This window comes from Magnolia sinica, chromosome 8 (genome assembly GCF_029962835.1).
Source record: "Magnolia sinica isolate HGM2019 chromosome 8, MsV1, whole genome shotgun sequence".
NCBI classification, from domain to species: Eukaryota; Viridiplantae; Streptophyta; class Magnoliopsida; order Magnoliales; family Magnoliaceae; genus Magnolia; species Magnolia sinica.
The window spans coordinates 13,421,073-13,438,238 of record NC_080580.1 but is presented as its reverse complement, the minus strand read 5'-3'; the positions used below and the strand labels follow the sequence as shown (position 1 = coordinate 13,438,238).

The 17,166-nt window shown below is 40.8% G+C and overlaps 1 protein-coding gene across 1 annotated transcript; it reads left to right on the top strand.

The window, feature by feature from the left end:
- The first annotated feature begins 564 nt into the window (after positions 1–564).
- On the top strand, positions 565–13,853 carry LOC131254137 (protein MAIN-LIKE 1-like). Its single transcript, XM_058255143.1, has 3 exons — positions 565–620; positions 12,682–13,441; positions 13,764–13,853. The coding sequence occupies exons 1-3, from the start codon at positions 565–567 to the stop codon at positions 13,851–13,853; spliced, it is 906 nt and encodes a 301-aa protein (XP_058111126.1).
- The last annotated feature ends 3,313 nt before the right edge of the window (positions 13,854–17,166 follow it).

Below are 17,166 nucleotides of genomic sequence, written 5' to 3'. Positions count from 1 at the left end.
CTCTCTGCTCGTACTCGGACTTGATTTCAATGGTAGGCGTTTCATCCTCAGTGTTTCTGGTAGCACGACACGCTTGAGATTTGAATTTACATCATTTCTAGATCACATCTTAAAGTATGTGACACGTAAATTACAATGGCCCTGGCCCCACAGTTTTTGTTACACGTGTTAATTTTATGGTTACAATGGCCTTGGCCCCACAGAGTTTTTGTTACACGTGCTAATTTTATGGTTACAATGGCCCTGGCCCACAGAGTTTTTGCTACACCTGCTAATTTTATGGTCCCCACACGTGCTACTTACCCACTGTGTTCGAGATCCAGGCCGTTAATCAAGTTCTTTGGCGATGCATATACCATGTTTGGAAAGAGAGGCGTCTCATCTTTAGGTTGAGTGTGTAGCCGTCCCTTTTTTCATACACGTGGGGCCAACAAATTAACCAGAAGAACCGATTTTTTACCTCCAACCATGGGTCCCACTACATGAATGACTCAGATCTCGCCGCACATGCCACATTCCCATTTAGCGAGAGTGAGATTCAGAGGGTTATTCCTGCGAGTAGCAATGGCGATTTGCCCAGAGAAAGTTGTCAGGGGAGCACGTGCTGACTTCCCAGGCAGGTAACTGTCTTCGTTCTAACCCTTCGGCGCGGGTGCCTTGCGTCCTACCTTGAATACTTGTACTCGACTTGACTCGATTTTTGCTCGTGCTCGGGCGAGTAGAGTACGAGCAGGGATTTCATGCTCGATGGCCGAGTAGAGCCGAGTACGAGTAGGACTCGGGCATTAAGAGCCAAGTACGAGTATGGCGATACTCGGCTCGGCTCGACTCGTGTACAGCTCTATGTAGATTGCAGCCCTTCGCTTACTTATGCATGTGGTTGAGTGTGCAAAATAATGGCTGAAAAGAACTTGGGTTAGCTCTATGTTTACTCCCTATGCCATGGACCAACTAATAAATGGGCCTAATTTAAGATATAAAGTATTTGCACTAATAAAGAGGTATGATAGAAAATCAAAATATCACAAACAAGAAATAATAAGAATTTATTGGGAGAATTGAGGTACATTATAGTCGTTGTCTTAAAGACATATTTACTCCCATAAGGAAAATCTTCGATATATTAGGTCTCAATAACTCTATTCCTGGAATACAACAACTTTCATTTAAAATGAATGGCTTAGATTAAGCGTATAATATATAATCTCAACCACATGAATCCATCTTTATTTGATTTGCCCAAAAAAATAAAATAAAATAAAAATAAAAATATAGAGAAGAACATAGAAAAAAAATCAAAAAAAAAGAAGAAGAAGAAGAAAGAAAATAAATTTTATGTGTGTCAACTCATGCACATAAGTAATTTTTGGTTTGTTATTGCACGCAAGACGTGATATGTTGGAAAACTAAAATATTAGTGGGAAACTTATGTATGAAGTAATATCCCACAAAAGTAACATAGTATGATGTTGCTCTCATCATATGCTCTTAATTTTCAATACAAACAATAAATGAAATATTCTAATACAAAGGCATTCTCTTTCCATTTCCTTTTCCACGTGGGACAAAACCCACTACCAAAACAAATGAGAGAAAAACCAACACCACGACACGAAAGGGAAAAGACAAAATAGATTTTTCCTATTTTATAAATCCCTTATTTACCCTATGGATGGATCAGATGTTCCACATGTGGTGTCCCTCTCATTGAGAAGAATACACCCATTGGTCACCCTTATAGGTGAGTATTGTATTGCATGTGCTTGGGCCTGGGTGCCCACATGAGCTAGCTAGAGTATATTATTGATATTTTTCACAAAATTCGAGGAATTAGAAATACTTATAAGCTGGCTTTTTCAAGATATTTAATGTGGAGCTGAACTGTCATTGAAGAAAAAAGCAAAAACAAAAAATCCAAGCTCTTCCAAGAAACACCTTGTCATGAACAGAAACATGTACGTTTTAAGATACATACACTAGTACCGCTGCTTTATATTTTATTGAGATATCTAAATTTTATACAAGAGTATTACGCATAGAGAATGTATATGTATAACTAATTAGAATCTTGTTGATCGGTCGACAATCGAAAACAGCTGGTGTGAAAGACGGCGGTCATTTGAGGCTTGATCTGCGAGTTAGATCGCCGGCTGTACAAGTTTTGATCTCTCAGGCTAGTGTACTTATTACACTTAAACACTTCTATTTTTCTTATATTGAATTATATTATTTAAAAAAATATATACTTAAATAACAAAAATGGTTGTCTAGTCCACATGTTTGGGATTTGCAAACCTCCTTTTTGGGCTTTTACTCACTTTTATTTATTTATTTATTTATTTTTTAGGGCTTTTACTCACTTGTCATATAAACCCGGTTACAAAAAGAAAGAATGTAAAAACAAAAACAAAACAAAAAACAAGGAGAAGAACGATGGATTGGGGGAGTTTTACAAGTAAATTTAGATTGTTACTCTTTTTTAATATTATTGTCCAATGGCATGCCACTGATGTTGGATGCTTAGTATCTTTTGGTTGGTGAGTTCTTTTGCTATGGCTCATATGAAATGACCAGTTGGAATAAATCAATCCCATTTCTAAATTCACGTTGGGATTCTCAGTAACCATCCATTGAAGGTGGGAGTTTCACTATAAATCCAGAGTAAGCAGAAGTGGATTACGTGCTAACTCAGCACGCTTAGTGTCCTGAGTAAACTCTGCAGGACCCACTGTGATATGTGTCTTATATATCCATGCTGCCCTTCTGTTTTTCCATACCATTTTAGGGCATAAGCCCAAATTTGAAGCATATCCAAAAGCTCAAGTGGACTACATTACAGGGAGGGAACAGTATTGTGAATTGAATGCCTACTGTTGAACACTTCTTGGGGGTCTTAGAAAGTTTTGAATGAAGCTAATATTTATGTTCTCTCTTTTTCCATATCTTTGTGATCTTGTGAACAAGTTGGATCACAAATAAATATCATTGTGGGCCCTAAGAAGGTTTCAACGATGGTGTCATTATTTCCACTTTTTCCCTTTGGATGTCAAACCTATGAACTTTCTTTTTCTTTTTCTTTTTTTTCTGTACACACACACCCCCAGACTCACGCCTTAGTAGGCTTTCACCACCTATGGATACTCGAACCCTTGACCGGGTGTTCAAACCTATGACTTCAAACACACTCTATCTACCACTAAATCATGTGTTGAATCTCTATTATTTTCCTTTTTCAGGTAAAATTTGTCCATTTTTAGGGTTCCTTTGGATACCTCCAAATAAGTTACTTCTTCTACTTACAGTAGTAGAAAAGTAAATTTGATTTAAGACTAATTATAAGTTACTTTTTTTTTTTTTTTACTTAAAGTTAATAACTACAACTTAATAAGTAGAAACGAAAATAAGATACTTGAGGCATAAGTAACTTACGTAGTTTACTATCCAAACACCCTCTTAATGTATCTACCCAGCCAAACCTGAGGTTTTCGATGCATACAAGTATTTTTGTCCAAACGGCTTTCATTATGAGTTTCCTTGTATTGGTAAAGTAAAATGGGGCCACTCTAGCCCATTGAGTGCTCTACCTTAGGTCATCGATATCATGGGCTCTATTGTAATGGATTTCACTTATGAGATCAGTTCGGTGTCCATCTTGTCTTTGCTTCTGATATGGGGCTTTCGAATCAATTCATCTGAAAAACATAAACGCCAATGCAGCAAGCAACATCTTTGAAGCCAGCAAGCCATCCCTCAGTATACCTAAATGTATGGTTGCAGTATGTATAGTAGTCTGGACCATTCATCATGATGTCTGTCGTTGATGGACCAGGGAATGGGAGTGATATCAGTATCTAATACACGATGTGGCACATCGAAGGTATTTTACGTTGAGGGTAACAACTATTTATTATTTTGGTTTCTAGAAGAAGCGAATTTAGATTCTAAATCTCTTTAGTTGGTTTATGTGCGCCTCTGTCACTTTAAATATAAATATTATATTGATATTTAATCACTTATCATATATTTGATACGGTTGCATCCGTAATAACTTATCGTATATTGAATAAAAAAAATTTATTGTATATATTGCTATTCAATTTGGACAAGTGGCCACATGTATGACAAATGACTTTACTTGGTTATTATGCATTTGAGAGTATAAAAGTAAGACATGCCAAAGTCGTAATCAGCTCAAATTGAGCCTAACGCCTTGTGACCTCAGCCGGATATGATTGGACCAATTAAGGCTAAATCTGTAAAGATTAGTAGTCTATTCAGTCACCGATTGATAAGGTGATTAAGTGATTTGTGAAGGGAATGATTAATCCTTTAGATAGATTCTTTTTACCTTCGCTGCATTCCTAACAAAAATAATATAAATATAGAAAAATTAGAAAAAAAAAAGAAGACTATATACCAATTTTATTAATCTAAATATATACCAATTATCAAATAAAGTAAAGCAAAATAAATTATTAACATTAGTTGAAGCTAGCGAAACAGGCATGGCGTTGACGGTCTTCTAAACTTAGATGGTCGTGAGAAATCTAGACAGTTGTGGTATTTGGTCAGCGGGATATGATTGGAGATCATTAAGTGAAGACTTAAAGGTTTGGGGCCAGAATCTGATGACGAGGTTGTGAATATTTAACATAGACTAAATGGATTGTTGTAGTGATACATTGGATAGGAGTGAAAACTAAACCAAACTAAAACTAAGTTAAAAGCGCTAAACTTGTTGCAGCATAGTACTAGTACATGATAGAGGTGAGGGAATTTGAACTAAGCTAATTGAGATAGGTGCTCATGAGTGATGAAAGATAGGCACCATTGAGCTAAAAAGAGTTGTATTGATTATATTGGTGTGAGGCCTCAAGTACTCCTTTCTAAACTGCTTTTATAGGCTTGAGTAAAGCAGTAGCCATGTGTAAAACTTTGTAACTTCCACAAGTCGTATTCTAATTAAATAGTAACTTTATTGTGATGTGTTTTATTAGGATCCAAAATCCTTTAAGAACCATACTACCATAAGTGACAGTGTTTTTGTCTTCGAACAACTTCCTACTCTCGAAATCTGATTTTGTAGTCTTTAAGGATGTCATGTATACTCTTAAAATGCTACACTTTCAAAGCAAGAGTCTTACCATATATCTTCTAGCTAAATAAGAGTCCAACGGCAACTTCTCAATAAGATTTTCTTCTATACATCACAAGTTGAGTGTGCCTAGCATTTACTGGTTATGTAATGTAAAGTTTTGGTCATGCGTACGTTTTTTTATATCCAGCCTTCCTAATAGGATATGTGTCCTCTAGTATCTACGATCTTTATGATCTTTTCTTGCCATGAAGAGCTTTTTTCTTAAATTTCTATACGAGTGTGTCAACACGTGATGACATTTCCGTCATTAGTTTGAGCCATGCTAAGCTAGGCCAAGTGTAAATAGAATCATATGATTCATGAGCCAATGCATATGAAGCTATGGACTAACATGTATGAGACAATTTACCAATTCAAAGAGATTCGTGTCAGTTACATATAATCAAAATCAGGGCCCACATTGGTGATTAGCCATTTACCTGGAATCTAAATTTTACAGGAAAAATGGTCTAATCATCAATTTGGACCATCCATCATCTATTCCTCACTTTGGATTACATGTTTTATCATGAATGCTTTAAATGAATCATCATAATTAACCATCCGATCAATTACTAGGAAAATGGATGGTCTGCGTCGTTTGTAGGAGAAAGGGTATAATCGTCAATATGGACTTTTCGTCATATGGGCCCAACTTTCTATTGCAAGTGATCCTCAATAATTGCTAACCGTCGGATCAATTGCCTAAAACATAGGTGGTCCATTTTATGAAATAGGCATAATCATCCATTTGGACCGTCCACTAAGCGGGACCCAATTCTAATAGCATGTATTCCTCAATTATCACTTAGATCAGACCCATCTGAACCATCCGATCCATTGGTAGGATAATGAATGATCCATATATATTGATTTGAAATTTACAAATATTAGAAAGAATAAAGATGAAATGTACTACATTTAAAAAATACAAGTCAAAAATAAATAAATAAATCTCTAAACATTGACTGAAAGCCTTTCAAAATCTATTTTCTTTTTATGGATTTTTTTTTTTTTTTCATATTTTCAGTAATTTTTGGCCTTTAAAAATGTCTGGATAATTTGAACAAAGGCTGTAGGGGAAATGGGCCGATTCAGTCTGAGGATTTCATGTCTAGGCCCAATGAAGTTCAGGCCCAGGCCCATAATAGAGGCCTGCATATCAGGTATAGGCCTGTTTTATAAGGGGAGTTTAAGGGCCTAGATTTTAAGAAACTTTCTACTAAGGCCCCCATCAACGTCTCATCAGGATTTCAGGTTGGCCCACTTTGATCCAGGCCTTAGCTGGAAAACTGGGCTAATGGTTGAGCCAGTGATGAAGTTTAAGCATGTTTGTTATTGGGCTAGGCCCAGTCCATGTCTGAGACTTTCAAAGGCATGTTCTCATATATCATGCATGATGGAGCATCCGTGATGGACGGCCCAGATTTTTGATGAAATTTGGTGTCCAGGTTACTCAGGCTTGGACCATGTATTTTCATTACAAGTGGGCCTACTATTACTATGCAGGTTGGGTTTGATGGACATCGGCCTGGCCCATTGATAGCCCTAATGGCATGTTTCTTGGTCGATCTGGATCTTCCACTAGCTTCAAAACATCCAATCGTTGATTCAGGCCGTCCATCACATGCAGCCATCTTGGATTGAAGGTTGCATGGACTAATGCTGCCAATATGAAGTCGTTAGACATGCCATTGGGATTAAACGGTTCGATTTTAGTCACGCATTTAGTGCTCTGACCACATACCTTCCTACACGGGCGTGTGTGGATCCATTTCATCTGATCCATCATCCATGATCTAACCATTGGATCTCCACGTGAGCAATTCACGTACCATACAATATGAGGACCTGACCTGATGATTGATGGTTAAAATGAGAGATCTAATGTGATTGATAATTACGAAGGGCTAAGACTATCAATGGCTAAGATGGAAGATCCAACATCATCAACGGTTATGATGGAACATCTGTCATTATCAACGATTAAAATGGAAAACACAACATTATCAACGGTTAAGATGGAATATCTATCATTATTGATGTTTGGTTATGATACATCACAGATAACACAACCTTTCAAAGAAGATATCAGAAGGCTTGAATCTTCCCGTTCAGAAAGCTTAAAGGGTTTCTCCATCAACGGTGGGTCCAATTAGATCAATGGTTTGGATCAACCAACCATGGGGCCTTCACTTCAGTGGAGTAGCATGAACATAGCTTTATCTGCATTCGAGAAAAGTCCAAAGGACCTTGCAGACCACAACTGCAACGAGTAAGCCAACAAATCATCCACACGTTTCTGGGTCCCATCCACTCTTGTGGTCCCTTTATTTACAGTGCGTGGGCCCACCAGCATGCATGGGCAATACATTCCAGATTTGATAAAGAAATAGGCCCCAAAACATGGTAAACTTGAACTGGGCCTATCATGAGATAGTTGAATCCATGAAAGAATGCATGCAACTTTAGCCCATATGGCTAGAGGATTGCCTGGCTGGGCCATGAGGTAGGCTTGGGTCTATATGCAAGTTGCATGTGCTTAAGTTCTAGCTGATTTTGGAAAGTGTTAAAGTTCGTTGATATACATTGATATACCATCTTTAATGGCTTAAGATTTTAGAATAAATAGTTATTTTACTTGGTATCAGAGCAGTGAGTCTTGTGTTCAAATCCCGAGACAACAAATATTTGTAACATGAGATGGACAAAGAATGAATCAGTTTTTTATTTTATTTTCTGTACATGCACTCACACTCCATACACACACCATAGTCGGATTTCACCGCAATGGGTTCTCCAGCCCATAATATTGTGTTGAAACTCTTGTGAGCCTACCACTAGGAATGAAGCAGTTGATGGGAGCGTAATTTTTTGTTTGTAAATTATCAACAATATCAAAATTGCTGCCAAGGAAGCCTAGTAATGAAGGATTGTGAATAAATCCTATCTTTATGAACTTATGCATGACCTGCTACATCAAAAGTTTGTTATCTTACTTACCCATATACCTAAATTGACCAAATTCATCTACTAATTATAGTAATCTAGCATTGATCTAGTACTCATGCAAATCAATGGATGGATTACAAGATCTTAACAATGGAATATCCATCAGGCATGATTAAAACCTTCTTAATAATTAAAACAAAATATATATCAACAATTGAAAACGTGTATAAATACATCTAAAATTATTTAATTGTCAAGCCCAACTAAAAATAGAGTTGATTGATGGTTTGATTATCAAGATCCAAGCATAAAAGTGTTCATGTGCCAACCAATAAATCCATTGTTAGATCATATGAACCTCAATCATATAAAGATGTATGCACCTAACCAAACCTACACACGAAGCCACTAGAATAGCCTTGTTTGGAGAGCCAAAGCTCATTATATTAAGAATTTAAACTCCCCACATATCCGTAGGTATGAGATCCGTCAAAACTAGCACATAGAATCTATGTGATCCTTCTTTTAAAAGTGTTCAAACAGTAATAACAAGAATACATGTTTATGAACACTTACACTCCTTATGTAGGGTAGGATAAAGGCATCAACTTGTCATACCGACTCACCATGAGTCCCCTCATACAAGATGAATACACCGGAATAATCACATGTTCATTTTAAAATTTGTGAAATGATCATGAAACAATAGTGTATTGGGTTCCCTGGAGCATAAGTTTTCCTTACTCGGTGGCTATTGTGTCTAAACTCAAGTTTCAAAGATGCCAAAGTAAACAATTCTTTTAACTAATAATAACAAATGAGGTCATTAATTACAACACTAATAATATATTCAACATGGTACTGTGGACATTGGAAATTGGCGCCCACACTGATTTAAATGTTTTGGAGTTATGAAAGGTGGAAGTAGGCTGATTTATGAATGTTGGAGTCACCACTAGCCAATTAATCTCAGAATCCCGCAGTCGGCTAGAACCCGCGAAATATGTAAAGTTGTTTATGTCTGAAGATTTTCCTATATTAGATTGACTCCTGGTCTACGATTCGGGATTTCGGGTAATTGGTTACAAAGAGGGAAGGTGTTAGGCACCCTCTTTGCCCGTACAAATGTACGGTCTCTACTTGGTGTGGTAAAATAATATCAAAGGATGATGTATGCTATGGTTGAGATGAGACTAGGCACACATGCGGATTTTTGATGCAGTAAGATCCGAGATTTCGGCAAGCCACAGAGCATACGTCCAACGGTTTGTCTAGAGGGCGGATGTGATAATGTTTATGCAAAGGGATAAAGAAAATTGCACTAGATTGCTAGGAATTTCTAATGTTACAGGATCCGGTACACGGCAAGTCACAGAGCATACATTCACTAAAAATCTAGATAAGCAGGAGGGTTGATAAGGGAATAGATGTTATGATGAATGCTTATTTATGAGATGAATAGATTTTTGGCTTGAACTTGAATGAGTTAAGACATGGACCAAGTCATGACCACTTTGGGCTGAGTCTAAAGGTTGAGATAGTTGAGGTGAGGCTAAGAGGTGGCTAAAAAAATTTTAAAATTTAAAGCTTCAGAGCTCCTCCTCTCCCTCACTCCCACTCTCTTCTCTTCTCTCCCTCTCTTTCTCTCACACTTGAAAAGTGAAGTGGTTGTTATTGTTATTGAAAATGAGAAGAGGAGAGGGTTATTTATAGCCTTCTCCAATGGTCTTATGGTAAATGTAAGGTTTGGGAGGGTAAAAGCTGATGTGGCAAGTTATGAGTGGTTGGGGAGAGAGAAATGTCACGTGGCGCACTCTCATTGGCTCTTGGGGTTGACAAAATGGTAAATAATGCTGGTTGGAGGGGTAATTTCAAAAGAAAGTTAACTTTCGGGCATAGAAACAGCTGTTGCTCGGAGGATACACGCGTCCCGCGAGCAGAGGTAATCGGAATACCGCCGGAGGTAGTCAAACTACCGCCTGGGCCGGGCTCAAGCGTGTGGGCCTCGTTTGGTGCAGTAGTTCATCCGAAAGTCTTTTTTCGAGCTTTTGGGTCTGAATTGGTGGGTTTTCATGCTGATCTGACTCTAATAGGTTAGGTTGTGGGGTTTTGGGTTTAAGGTTTGGATAAGGGTTTTGGGGTTTGGGTTATTGATCATGGTCCGGATTGTCTTTGCCTTTTCAAGAAGTTAGCTTGGGTGGGGAATCTACAGATGCCCCTCATTGGCCGAGTTTGTGAGCAACCGAGCGCCAAAGCGAGTGGACACCCCACCCTTCTGGTTAGAAAGGGTAGTGATTCGAATCTGTTGCCTACCATTGTATCATTGTTAACTGACTGTTTGGAAAAGAGATGACTTGCACATATCATTAGGGCTGAGGAAAACGTTGTGATTGTCCCTGCGAGTTGGTGCGGCATTACGGGTCACCAATCACAACCCTTTCACGTCAGATTGTTAATAGCATCGAAGGGTAAGTCTAAAAAGTAGGGCCTTTACGCGTTGGTGCAGCCTTATGAGGATTCCCGTACTTTTGGTCTATTGTTCCTTTGCTATGTAATCACCCCAGGAGTATTTGTTTTGTTTGATCGTCAAAGCGGTTAGCTGCCCTGTGCGTTGGTGCGACATTACGGGGAATTCACTACGCCGACTTGGACTTGATCAAACTTTGCGAGCATCCCGGACTAGGTATGTGCAGGTAATCTTTTACCATGCAGTTTGCTAATTCTGATACTTTGGTTACAATGAATTGTTGTCACTTTGAGTTTAATTATTCCTTCTAGAGATAGATCCACTCATTTCTACTAGCATTCGTACGACTGTCCAGATATAGAGATCGGGCCAATCGTACCTATATCAGGTACGGATTTGATCATCTTCTCGGGAAACCAGGAGAGATCGAATCTTATTTAGCAGTTTGCACTAACCGCAACTGGAGAATATGGAAGATTCCTCAGTGTACTGTTTCATGTACGTTATTTTGAAAATTTTTGTTTGAGAGCTATTCCCTTTCGAGCTAGACTCTTTGGAGATTTTATTTGAAGATATTTTTAAATTTTTTTGGAAAATATCCATTCGATATCGGGGGTGGGCGTCATCGTTCAGTTTTTATTAGCCAAAAAGTCAGATGGCCTCCACTAATAAGTTAATGGGGCTAATGGTTTGAAATATTTTTGTATTTTTGAAAGATCCGTCCAATCTCACAAATGGTTATGATTGTCCGGTTTTTATTGTACGGTTTAGATCAAATAACCAGATGGCCTCCATTAATAAAATAATGGGGCTTTAAACATTATTCTTTCTATTTTTGAGATTTTTTTCTTTGTGGTTTTTGTCATTTTCCAGCAATTTATTTTCAATTTATCAAGATTCTCATGAGATTTTGAATTTCTCATGAGATTTTGACCTTCTCATGGGAGGAATCTCTTTTTATTTTTTTTCCCTTTCTTTTTTGGGCTTTTGTCCAACGGATCCAAGAGAGGACCGGATATTCCATCATGTCATAAGGGACTGGCCCACTGTCCCAAGAGAATCTAGCCAGGGGCGGTAGTCGGATTGTCGCCGGTTACCGCTGGTCCGTGCATTTGTCCATTAGTTCAGGCTGGACACTGGTCCAATCATTGTACCCCTTCTTTCTATATCATCCATCCTTGATTCGATCCAGGGAAGCCATTGTAGCTCCCTGGAAGCTCTTGAGTGTGGATTTTTGTTTCTTTTGTGGCCCTTCATTGCCTTTCTTCTTTCTTTGTTTCTCAGGTGGTTGATCAATGGACTTTTGATGAATTTTTGCTGGACCATTTTTGTGGGGGTTTTGGAGGATCCATTGATGGGTTTGGATCTTCCTTTTGGGCCCAGGAGGACTATGATCAGGACCCTTACCATTTGGCTAGATCTCAACCGTTGGATCTTGCTGGATTTTCTATTTTGAGCCAAAGAGTTGGCTGGATTTTTCTATTCTTGTTTGTTTATTATATTTTTTGTTAGAGTGGGGTGTGATAAGAAAGGGAGCCCCACTCTTTTATTTAGTTTTGTCTTTTCTCTTTTTTTGTGATGATTTGGACTATAGGATGGATGATTTAGGGCCCACTTGAGCACTTTGATGGTATGGATCTTGATGGTGGGCCAGCACTTGTGGAGGGGGTTGCACACCTTAGCTTGATTTTTTTTATTCCATGGATGAAGTCTTTCAAATGGGCCTCAAATCATGATCCTGATTTAGTCAAATTGGAATGTACCTTGATTTGGATATGTGATCCCAGGAGATGATCCTGTGAGAATATGCACTTGTGGAAGTGGGCCTGGACATGTGGGCTGAGAGAGTGGGCCTTGGAGAAGTAGGCTTGAGCCTTAAAAACATGGGCCTTTGAAAATGGGCCTTGATGGGCTTTGTGCATTTAGGCTTTTAATGGGCCTTGAGCATTTGGGCTTTGATGGGCCTTGAAGAGGTGGGCTCTTGAAAGTGGCCCTTTTTGTCCTTGGTTTTTGACCATTGACTTGGACTTTTGACTTTTGACTTTGACCATCGACTTGGGCTTTTTGACTTGGGCTTTGACGTGGTAGTGAGAAGGATACTTACCTGTAAATCTTGCTTGTGCAGCATGCCTCGACATAGTAGAAATGAGGTTGACCCTTCCCGTAAGTCCGCTGATCCATGTTGCGTTCCTTGCAAGGGTCGTCACTTATCTGATGTGGCTAGGGAGGGTGGTGCTCCTGCGATCTTGGGGGGTCGTGGAGTCAGGGCACGTTGGCCCGACTGGTTTCATGCTCCTCAGCCTCTGTTCTTTGACGTACTGGAGCGTACACCTTTTGTTGATCTGTTCCGGGTTCGTCTTAGTAAGACAAACATGTCTCTCTTGTCCATTTTGATGGAACGGTGGCATGCAAAGACTCACACTTTCCATTTGCCCTTCGGGGGATGGGGGATCACCTCATACAATATTTATATGCAGCTGGGTCTGAGGTATAATGAGTGGTCCATCCCATTTGAGGATGATCTTCCGATACCTTCTCCTGATGATTGGATGAGCCTGCTGGGGATGATGCCAGATCTTTCTGAATTTTCTGGTCATCGGTTCAAACTACTTTGGCTATTTGCCAATTTCACCCTGCGCATCCCAGAGACTCAGACCGCCGCCGTTGTGAAGGCCCGTGCCTTGATATTGTACACCATGGGGGCAATGATTTTTTGTCACGGGAATGAGCTGATGAGTTCCCGTTTGTTGATGCTTGTGGCTGACATCACCTTCCCCACGCCGTACAATTGGAACGCGGCTCTCCTTACTCATTTGTATGAGGGGTTGGACAAAGCCAGCCGCTACCTCAGCAAGTCTTTGACTGGTTTCTATCCGGTCATAGAGGTATGATCAAGCCCTTTTATTTTTATACCCCTATTGAAGTGATTGCCCATAGATTTTGATTGAGGCTCCGTGCAGGTCTACTTTTTTAACCATTTTTCGCATCTAGCACCCACTCTGATTGACCGTTCTCCTTCCTTTTCATGTATGATGTTGTGGTATAAAGATAATTGAAGCCACATGCGTAGCTTCCCTGACCTTGCATGAAGGTCGAACATCAATGCCCTCATCCCTGATGATGTAAGCGGTTGTTCCATCTCCTTGTTAGTTGCTCCTGCTTGTTTTGCTATTTCTGATTTTCTAATTTTCTGCAATTTCATACCAGGCCGTACCTTCAGTCAAATGCGGCACTTACTCCTACAGATCAGGAGGCTTTTCAGGCCTCGCGATGGCGTCGCATCCTAGAAGATCCTAGTGTGACAAAATGGTATCTTGGGGAGAGGCTCTTTTGACAGTTGACAGGCAGTCCCTTAGTTCTGCTTAGCCCTCCGATCGGTCCGTCGGATTAGAGGACTGTACCCGAGCGGGAGCTGACTGCTCATGGTATGAGCAATACGACATTAGCTTGATCTTGCAGCTTGCCTATGCTCCGGGCGACGGCGCGCGTTTTGCTGGATGATGATTAGTTCTATTGTATCATGTTCGTCGGAAGGATATAGACGACTATGTATCTGATGATGATTAGTTCTATTGTATCATGTGATCACGTATCACTAGCTGTATAGTCTTCTATAGATATGAAATTTTGGTGCTTGATGTCGTTTCTCAGGTTGTCTTTGATCATTTTTTAATCTCACTTCAACTTTCGGCAGACATTTTATGTTTTAATACCCCTGAAGTGGACCCTAGCTTGATCTCGCTGAAATGTGGGCCCGGGCGGTAGTCCGACTACCGCCACTGACTTTTTTTTGCTCTTCGTTCAGTCTTTCAGCGATGCAGGGATGTCAGCGTCTGACGGCGATACTCAGATTATCGCCGGCGGTAATTGGATTACTGCCTCCATCCATCTTTTCTTCCAGCGAAATCCCTTCTTCTCTGCCTGCTTCTAGCCTTTTCCTGTTTATTCCTTCTCCGCCCAGGTCTTCTAATCATTCCTTTTGTTCTCTCTCTTCTTCCTTTTTGTACCTTCTCCTTTGTCTTCTTCTCTCCTTTGTCTTTTTCTCTCTTTATCCCTATTATGGCTGGACATGATGAGAATGTTGGTGGGTCCAACATAAATGATGGAGGGGTAGGTGGTGAGAGCTCATTTATGGGTGGATTGATGAGGGTTGGTGGTGGTGTGATGGGCTCTTTTGGAGAGGTTAATGCCATTTATGGCATGACTCCTACCAGCCATGGGGTGGGATTGGATGGATTGGATGGGTTTGATGGATTTGATGGATTTGGTGTTGTGGATGGGTTTGATGGGCCTACGCCGAGTGGGCCACCAGGGTTTGTGGATGTTGGTGGGATGAGGATGGATGGGTTTGATGATGTGGATGAGCTTGGTGGGCCTATGTTAAGTGGGCCACCAGGTTTTGTGGGTGTTGGTGGGATGAGGATGGATGGGTTTAATGGTGTGGATGATAGGGTGGTGATGGCGGATGGTGTGGATGTGATGGATTGGGCTCGAATGGGTGGTGGGAAACATTTTGAGGGCTTGGATTTACCGAGTGGTGGACTTCCTGCAGCTGGCTTAGGTCAGATATTCGGCGTGAATTTCAAGGCAGTGATGGGACAGGCTGTTGTTGTCAGGGATCAGGGTACTAGTCCAGTCAGCTACTGGGGTACTTTAGGTGTTACGGCTCCTGGGGCATGTGCTTTTCAGACTGCTCCTGACGTGGTGGTTGTTGGAGGCTCGAGCCCACCTGCTGCAACTTTTCAGGATACGCTTCGGGAGGCATTAGGCTAGTTAAGTTTTTTTCAGCACCATGAGATAGATCTGTTGGGTGAGGGCATGCCCATTTTTTATGATTCACCTGTGGATCCAGGGTTCCAGATTGTAGAGGGCATACTCGTTCGGACTTGCCGATTGTAGCCACGCTAAGCCAGTTCATCTTGCTGATCTGTCCTCCTGGTTTAGATTTTCAGTTGCTTTTCCTACTGAAGAGGGTAGGGCCGGTGAGCTTTCGATTGAGCTTCTGTACGATCACTGTTCTACTGCTTGAAGAGGCCCTGGATCGGATCCCCAGCTTCAATGCTTGAACGCACTGATATTTTGTGTCTTGGCTGAGCTACTTTTCTTAGGCTGGCGGTAGTCATCGTTGGCGATTTTACTGGATGTGTTCCACCGCGTTCTGTTCCATAGGGGCATCGTTTCTTTGGTGCTGGCGGAGCTCTTTTTGGGCCTGACCGAGTGCTTGTTGCTGCTCATTCCTCTAGGTATTTTTACTCTTGTCTTCTTTCCTTTTCTCCGCTTTGTTATCTATTTGTAACTTGAGCATCGACTTGTGCCTTTCCCCAGGTGTAGCTGTGGGAGCACCTTTGTATGACCCTTCTGTTTTTGTGGCCTAACTCCTGTTATGACGATGTGTTGTCTCTATTACTTGATGGCCTTCGTCTTGGTGCGGAGGTCACCGAGTCATTATACCATCGTATGCTCTCTCAGCTCCGAGGATAGGAGGTCAGCTGTGAGACTCCATGGCTCTACCGGACTCCTTTGATCTGTAGTGCAGCTCGCCCTCCCTTGTTATTGCTAGGCCTTCTAGGGTACTGCTCTTATCATCCCATACATTTTCTCCGGCAGTTCGGCTTTTGGCAGGATGTTTCCGACTTCGCCTTTTCTAGATTTGGACATGCTCCTCTTCCTTCTGGCTCGATCGCTCTATATCGGTGAGTTTAGACATCCTAGCAGCGCTCTTTGGATACGACGGCTCTGGAGCTCAAGTCTTGGGCTCCACCCTTGGCGATAATACCATACTAGCGATGGGTGGTAGAGCAGTTGCTTTATCGTCAAGTCCCCGGGTGACACTTGACGGATGAGGCTAATGATAGAGACATGGCTGGCGATACTGCTTCATCCTCCTCTTGTGTCGATGATTCGTTAGAGGCATTTGAGGAGTGACCGTTCATCGATCCATCATTTCTGCTCACGACACATGGCCATCTCATATCTGAGATGTTGTCCTCCGTTCCTATGAGGATATGGCCTGCCGATTGGCAGTGGGGAGACGATATGATGAAGGTATGCTCGCTGCACATCGCTTAGAGAGGGATGAGGTCTTCTACCTGCGCATGGAGGTAGAGCGACTTAGACAAAGATTGTTGATGTATGAGAGATAGGAGCTTACCTGGAATCCTTGATTTTGACCAGCTGCCTATCCTGCATGGATGGATACATATTTTTTGTTTTCTTGTTGTTTTTGCAAGTAAAGAAAAGGCAAGTGATGTAAAAGACTTTTGATATGAAAGAATATTTTTGTGTATGCCAAAACTTGTGAATGCTAACTCAGGTTTAGATTTGTGCTTTAGATGATTAGGATCAGAACATTAGGCTCAGCTCACATTGCGTGCAGTAGTCTAGATTGTATACTAGCGATCTTGGTTCCCTGAAAGTGTGTCCAGGATCGTGTCCTTTAGTTTTGAGTAGAATATGATAGAATATTGATCCGAAGTTGGTCCTTTCCTTGTATCCCGTTGTTACTCTTGTTGCCCCGGCTTCTTCTGCTCCTACACTTTTATTTTTTTATTTTTTGCTCTTATTTGTTAGCCTTTTTTACCCATAACGCCCTTTCGGGTTTTCACTACGA